The following is an 8,045-nucleotide window of genomic DNA, read 5'->3' as shown; positions in this document are numbered from 1 at the left end:
CTCAATCTGTCGGTGAACCCTCATAGTGATCCTATAGGGGCGACTGTGACTCAGTGGTAGAGCAGGGTCCTCCTTCAATCAGAGGATCGGCGGTCCAATCCCCGGCTCCGCTTATCCGTGCCGATGTGTCCTTGGGCAAGACTCTTAACCCCAAGTTGCTCCTGTATGCTGTGCCTGCGGTGTATGAATGGATATGAATGGTTAGTTAGAGTCCTGAATATCAGTGTATGAATGGGTGAATGATGACATAGTGTTAAAGCACTTGGGTCCGAAAACTAGAAAAGCGCTTCACAAGTACTATTCCATTTACCATCGCTCCACCCCGCCTCCTCCTTGAATGAGGTGCAGCACACAGCAGTGATGAGGCCATTACATCTGACTTCTCCTGAGGCGGTCTTCCCCGCAGTTTCATAATGAACAAAAACATATTTTTTTGACACTTCTTCAACAGCAGTCTGATCGAAAGATTCAACTCTGCAGGTCGGGGATGGCCGCTTGGTGTGGGAGGATCTCATCGTGGGACCCCTCCCATGCGCATTTCCTCTATGAGCCGCAGTGAGCGCCAGCATTAGGTCAACCGTCACAACTTTCCAGTTTGGGGTTCGTCTCACCACTATCATCAACGTCATTTTAGGCTATTGTTTTCAGTGAATGGATTCACTGCACACTTTCTGTCCAGCACCAACAAATAGAGAAACAAAGTAAGTGACCAGCTGGTGAAATAAAAAAAGAGAGTGAATACTGGACTTAGATTTGCCAAATGAATGATAATGTTGCATTGTGTTTGTTAGATAGATATTTGCTAGGTGAATGGGCAACTGTTTGCTAACATCTTGGTTATGGTTCGTTAGTGTTCCCATGTCGCTAAATAATTCATTAAGGTTTAAGCCAAAACAAACCTGGATATCTACTCCACCATTGTGTCCAGCTAAAGGCTGTGCACTACTTTGATTTGTGTTCTGTCAAGTGTGTTCTAAAGCCAAACGGCTTCTGTTTTGCCTCATTTAATGTGCTTAAATGTTTACAGATGGTTAATGCTTTTTCTGACGCCCAATGTCCATCATTTATTCTAAACAAATGTATAATATTGACAGCACTGTATATCTATAGTTATAAACACTCATGGATAATGCATTGTAACAATAACAAAGCACATTACGAAGCATTTTATTATGACTTACATGGTCGAGTATCAGAATGCTTCATCATTTTATTATTCACAATGCATTACAAACACTTTTATAATGCATTATAATGTGATTGTATGTAATGAAGTAAGTGGGCATTGAGTGCTTTTAAAACAGCGGTCCTCAACCTTTTTTTGCGCCACGGACTGGTTTCATGTCAGACAATATTTTCACAGACCGGCCTTCAAGGTGCGGCGCAAAAACACGACGAAATAAAATGATATGATCGGCATAAAAACAAATACATAAAAAATACAACTCACCATAACGCTGAATCAGTGGGAGCCCTGAGCTTGTCTCTCTGCAACGTTTCTCTGCAAAGACATTTGTTTTTTACTCATTTTCGCTCGTTTGTGGGCTTCATTTTTGAGGTAACGTATCACGTGACCGAGACAAGCATCTTGACATGTGTCAAGAGGCACAGGCGGATGTAATTGGGGGAGAATCCAGTCATTCTTCAAAATAAAACATCTTTCAGACTCTGATAATCAATAAAATAGAAATAATATAAGTTACTTATTTTTTCTGTGCGTACCACAGACCAAATGACCCGCGGCCCGGTGGTTGGGGACCGCTGCTTTAAAAGACAAGGGTTGATATACATTAGCAATCAAATACACCCCCACCTTCTTCTTCCCATGTTCCCCTTGTAGTTAATATGCAGCTCCCGCACAAGGAGCATGTTATAACACAATGAAAAAGCATGATGACTGGAAGCAAATCTTTGATTTTAAAATACTTTATTTCATAAACAATATCTGAATTCAACTCCGTCGGGCACATACACAGTAAGGATAGAAAATGCTTGAATTAGAATAAGAGAAAACAACGATAATTGGGCATTCCTATCTGCTGTCCTCGAGTGGCAGCTTACAAAGTGAGCTACCTGTGTGAAGACGATGGTGAAGATCTAAAGAGTGGCCTGGTGGTTAGAAAACTGTGCTACACATGGAAGATGCAGGTTTCAAGCTCCTGTCCTGCTGAAGTGTCTCAGAGCAAGACACTGAGTTTGTTCCAGCTGCAGGGCAGGGGCGATGGATGACCTGTATACTGACCGGAGAAACTTTCTTTCTGGGAACCATTATACAGTAGTACCTCAATGTTCTCAGACAGATGTCATATATATGCAAATCATTCTTTTTTTCCAAGGTCGTCAAATACGGCTGCTTGGTCGATGGCTGCACTTCCAAACTGTGACCGTTGTCACCGTAGTTATGGTGGAGGAGCAAGTCAGGTGAAGTGGTACAAAGAGTGATAAAGGCTGCATAGGGAGGGAGGTTGTGGAGTATGGCAGGGTCAAAAACACCAAATGTTGACTTGTTTAAAGATACGTACTTATGTTAATTCACGTAACGTTACATAACATAACGTCGGAGTTGATGGCAGAGTCAAAAAACACCAAAAGTCAACGTTGACTCGTAAAGTTACCTGTGTAAGTTAACTTATGTAACATTACATAACTTAAGTTACTTTATGGCCATAGTTATGTTACATAACATGACATAACATCGGGGTTAATGACAGGGTCAGAAAGCACCAAAGGTAAACATTGACCTGTTTAAAGTTACGTCCGTTACGCAACAGTACATACACTTATATGTTGCAGATGCAATGTAGCCTTCTCAGCTATGCAACAACCCTATTTTTTTTGACCCAGAGCACGATCTTTTCCTATACCTAACCATGTAGTGTTGTTGCCTAAACCCTAATGCTGCTTCAAGTGAACGTGGAAGTATATTTCGAAAAGACGCAAAACTGACACTAGAGGGGCACGTAGCGCGTCGTAGTTTGAAACGTAGGGCCGCTGACCAAGCTGCCATGTTTGACGAGTAGTGAGTGACAAACTGTTGCATATGTGTCGTCCATCATCTGCTACAGTTGCTTTTATTCAAATTACAGAGAAAAACGGATCCACGCTCGGCACCTTTCTCATCTTCTGCTTTCTTTACTACTTGTGCTGTCTTATCATGGTGTGGTTACATTTGGTAAAAACTATTTTGTTTAAGGTAGAGCATGGATGCAAGCCATTGGAATCTCACAAATAGACGTAAATAAAATCTATTTCAATACCGAAAAGACAACATTTTGGTCAATGGTGTAAATCGAGCTAGAAAAGATTCACATTGTCTGCATTGGCTGTATAGTTCTTTACATGTTGGAAGACCTTCGTCTGTGTGGCTAGACCATCATCAATTACCTCTAATATATAGCCAAATATTGCGAATACTGTTCGAGATCAAATACACATCTTTGTGCAAAGAATGTGGGTTCCTGCTACTATGAAAGCTCGGACAGGTGTCAGTTTGGAGTTTTTAGAAAAGTTTCCCACAGTAGAACGACACCAAGGACAACATTAAGAAGGCATTTGCTGTATAGAATACCTTTTTTTTGCTCTAGATCATAATTCAATTGGAAATGCCTTTTGTTAAAGAATACACCAAAATGCACACGTCACAAAAGCCATAATGTTAGATTAGAAAGACGAAACCACAGGCCATGGACTGTGTGTGCCGTCCCAGGGGGGGGGAATATTGAGAACTGGCTGCTCTGGTGTGTCCCCCCACCCCTACCCAGAGCGTTCTCCTTTCTGTACAGTGTTAGCCGTCCATCCACTTGTTCCCATCTGTCCCTCGTTTCGAGGCTCACCGCTGAAGCTACGAGTTGGTGAGGCGTCGAGGGGGGGTGTGTGTGACTGAGAGTCGGTGAGCTGTGCTGTGCTGGACACAGTGCTCCACCATGCTGTGCCTGAGACAAACTGTGCAAACGCTACTGTGCTCTTCTGTCCTCCGGGGCTACCGGCGCTGCTACCGTACAGTAAGTATACGGTACCACTCTGGAGGAGGCTGTGGATGTGTGTTCATGTGTGCGTGTGTGGTACAAACGTTGGCCAGGCAGTGATTAACTCGGGTCTTCGCTACGACCAGTCAAACTGTAAACAGGACTTTTAGTCTTCAGTTTTTATATACAGACGAAGCAAAAAAAAAAGCTTCAACCCCCCCATCCATTTCATTGTTTGGCTTCACAGCGAAAAAAAAAAGAAAAAAAAAAGAAAAGTTAATCTTCTTTACTTTCTAATAACTGGTCTCTCAGTCCGAGACCCGAGACCGTGGCAGTCTGTGTATCCCGGAGGCTTCTTTCTCTCTCTCCGGTTGCTGAAAAATCAGTTGCTATGAGGTAACCAAGGAGTAGATCATACTGGAACACAAGAAGAAGAAACAGGAAACGGTCAGCGAGTCAACACTGGCAGGCGGGATGTGACAAAGTGAGAACGAACAATAATCTGATGGCCTGCTAGGAGCATTCGGCGTGTTTGTGCGTGTGTCAAACATCTCATTGATCCATAGTTAGTATTTCTGCTGATTCATGTCCATGCTGCTGTCTCATCTGCTCGCAGATTTAATGGCAAGTCTGTTTGTGTCCTTGGAAGTGAGAGGCTCAGAAGTGGACTTATTTATCTTAGTTGCTGACGGCAAACTTTCATGTGCGACGTCCCTTTGAAGCTTTTTCTGTCGTGATCTGCATAATTTGGAGTAACGCTGCTTCTCGGTCAAGATCGGGCCTGCATTAAAACAACACAGGGGGCTGCTGCATTGGTGGGGGTGCAAAATGCTGTTCAATGATCTATTATACTTGAACACAGGATTTCTTAACTCTTGGAAGCTTTCACAGCGGCAACAATTTGATCTTATCAAGGGGAAACAGCATGCCTTGTTTTGTTGCATCCCAGCTACGCCGATATACTGGCTTCATCCAAACGAATCAGCGGGCTGCGTTTCAAACAGAGCTCGAGGCAGTCCGGATGCAGCTTTTTGAATGCGTGCAGGCCGACATGAGCACGGCATGAAAAATGTCAGCTCCGTCATTTATTCATTTCTTTTTCATTATTTTTGACCAATTTTATATTCATTTTAATTTGCACAAGGTCTGCAGGTGTACATTAAGAAATAACTTCTGTCATTTTAAAATGACATACAGCCATTGCATTATGACTAAGACAGTAAAGGATACAGAAAAGCCCCTGGTACTTTGATCACTGTTTAACTCTGAAGTACCCCCTTCCCCATTTCTCTGGATTCCATTGCGGAACGCCGCAGACGGCAGGCGCGAAACAGGCTTCAATGTAGTCGGGCAACTCTTCACCGTCAATGTACCGTCAAAGTGTCTGACAACATTATGGAAAGGACAATATAGAGAAATAAAACATTTTTTCTTTACCTTTCACCTTTCTTTTCGTTATTGTGTCATGTGACAACGTTGGAAGCATGAGTGAGAGTTAGAGACAGAGGGTGCTGTCAGAGTTTGTTACTTTGGAGGACAGGAAGCGTAGCTTAGTGTTGTTATGCAAGAGATTTTCGTTGTCATGGCATTTAGCTAATTTCAACAATCTGGACAGGACGCGAGATTTCAGAACGAGACTTCTCCTTGAGCAAGGTTAGACACAATACTAAATGTATTTCTCAGTCGGGTCCTTTCCATAATGTTGTCGTACACAATCTGAGCCTATCAGTGGCAAAAACAAGCACTTTTAGTGGATGTATTTTGACGGTGAGGAGTTGCCCCGAGTGATTACATTACAGCCCGTTTAGCAGCTGCCATCTGCAGGGTTCTCCCTCAGTACTGGACACATTTTCAAAAGTTGTTCCCATTGGTCACTTAGATTAGAGGGCAACTCCAGGTCAGAAAAGTGAAGCCAATGCAGAAGTTCCTTGATCCTGCATTCTTTCTAATAGCCACCAGGGGGCGACTCCTCTGGTCGCATAAAGAAGTCTGATTGTATAGAAGTCTATGAGAAAATGACCCTACTTCTAAACATGAGTTTATGGTCTTAATAGCTTCAAGTCATCTTAAATAAAACATGGTTTAGTAAATGATGGTCCCATATAGTAAAATAGAAGATAAAGCAGGGTATTCTTTAGGTCGGGGCTACATTGTGATTGACAGGTCGCTGCTGCAGCGTTTTTCCGTCTTAGAACATTTTCAGTTCCAGACAGTTAATTGTAATATTTTGGTCGCGTAAAACAGTCTCATTCAATGTGTTTTTTAATCTCTCATCCTGACAACATATTTAACATAGTAGGACTATCGACTGGGGTCCCTGTTGACCGCAGAAATAAATGTCATGCTGCAACAAAACCCCATCTGCAAAGCCCCTTCCATTTGTTGTTAACAAAAATGTCATTTTTGGACCCCTTTACACTATGTTTTACCAATATTCTGGGATTCCACTTTTAACCAAGTGGCAACTTTAACTAGACAGAGAAGCAACAGCCTATTTCACAGAGCAAACAATGGGAAGTGGCCTCAAAGTGCCCAGAATGCAGCTGCCCTTAAGCTTTTTGCCAGAGCAGAGAGCCTCCCAAATAGAGAGAAGAGTTCAGCTTTTCTCAAAAATAGTGATTGGAGTAAACTGCATTTTTTTTACACCAACCAATCAAAAAAGGAGGCTATGTTTTTCACAACACAAAATCTAAAATGAACAAATCTGCATTCAGCTTCATGGATGTGTTCACACGCAGTTTTACTGCACAGCAGATCGTTGTGGAAGGCTTTATGAGAGAAGCAAAGTATAGAGCCGTTTTAGATTATGAGAAGTCCATGCACTTGTGTGCATGAGAGGCGCCAACTGAGGCAAAGTCTGCTCGAGTTGAAAATGTTCATGTCTGCAGATGTCTGTACTGTCCAAATCCCCTCACTGTGTGTAGCTGCCGGAATGCTCCAAAATGAAATCTAACGAAATCTGAATATACCTGAACAGACTTTACCATGGAAATAATTAATTATTAGTCACTGAATGATATATGAGTAAAAGCAATAGATCTAACTTCCTTTTTTGGGGGGTTTTATGAATGAAGCAAACGCGGAGGTGCCAAAAACTGCAGTTCCTCAAACGGCCACTTGAGGCCGGCTCCAAAACGGAGTCAAATCCCATTAAAGCGCCATGTTAAAATGCTGAAATAAACATGTTTACTGAAAAACAGTAATGGTCTCTAGAACTCATACCCCCGTTTATGACAACTGTATGGGGGGAGAATTTGTAAATAACTCACCCGCTTAAATTATATTAAGGGTTAAGGTTATGCATAATTACGGGTGTCGTCTCCTCCGCTGCGTCACCCTTTTAATGAGATATCATACAAATTGAGGATACCCTTTATTTTTGCCTAAACATAACCAGGTCATTTTTTTTTTATTCACAATGTTACTACATATAAAGTGACGCCAAAGGGTCCCGACCAAGTGTCCGTATGTGAAGTGTTGGGAATGAGACCGGGTTGAATTGTTACAATAATGGAAACAACAATCCTTCCTGCCATGATTGTACTGTTGTTTTTTTCATTTGTGGGAAAGTTGCTACTGAATGCAAAAAGGAAAAGCAAAAGCTGATGAGCATCATGTAATGCAATGAGCATGTACAAAAACAAGTTGTAAAGCACACATCGCTGCAGTGATTTCACCATTTTTTTGTTCTAAAAGTAAACCATTGACCATGAGATGAGCCTCTGCCCCCAATGTGCTCGACATACTATAATTGTTTTTGATGAGAAACACAGTGATCTGTGATGTTTACCTGAAGAAAAAAAAGGATTGGAAAAGATTGCATGAAACAACAACCAAACAGCCAAAACTCACAGATCGGGGATTCAACACTTGTTTTACTGAGCTGTGACTTGACAAGAACAGATCAGTGCCTCGCTGACAGTAACTAACGATTCCAAACGCCTGTGTTCATCCCCGAGGCCTTTCCGAGCTCCTAACACTCTCCGTTAATCTCTGCTGGTGAGAAGACTGCAAATCACAACTATCCATGGCCAGAGAGAGAGAGAGAGAGAGAGAGAGAGAGAGAGAGAGAGAGAGAGA

General features: G+C 42.2%; 1 protein-coding gene across 3 annotated transcripts in view; it reads right to left on the bottom strand.

Annotated features, from left to right (window-relative positions):
• Positions 1–428: 428 nt before the first annotated feature.
• cnih3 (cornichon family AMPA receptor auxiliary protein 3) overlaps positions 429–8,045 on the bottom strand; it is an 83,895-nt gene continuing 76,278 nt past the window's right edge. For all 3 annotated transcript variants that reach the window (XM_031877072.1, XM_031877074.1, XM_031877075.1), the window contains 2 exons: positions 1,451–4,382; positions 429–671 (listed from right to left, as the gene is read on the bottom strand). Coding sequence is in view for 1 of the 3 variants with exons in the window: in XM_031877074.1 (XP_031732934.1) it covers positions 4,355–4,382 (28 nt within the window). In the remaining 2 variants the exon portion in view is untranslated. The remainder of the gene's footprint in view (positions 672–1,450; positions 4,383–8,045) is intronic.

This window comes from Anarrhichthys ocellatus, unplaced genomic scaffold, assembly GCF_004355925.1.
Source record: "Anarrhichthys ocellatus isolate YVR2014 unplaced genomic scaffold, GSC_Weel_1.0 scaffold125, whole genome shotgun sequence".
In the NCBI taxonomy this organism is placed as follows: domain Eukaryota; kingdom Metazoa; phylum Chordata; class Actinopteri; order Perciformes; family Anarhichadidae; genus Anarrhichthys; species Anarrhichthys ocellatus.
The sequence above is the reverse complement of the archived record's forward strand: the minus strand, read 5'-3'. Positions and strand labels throughout refer to the sequence as shown.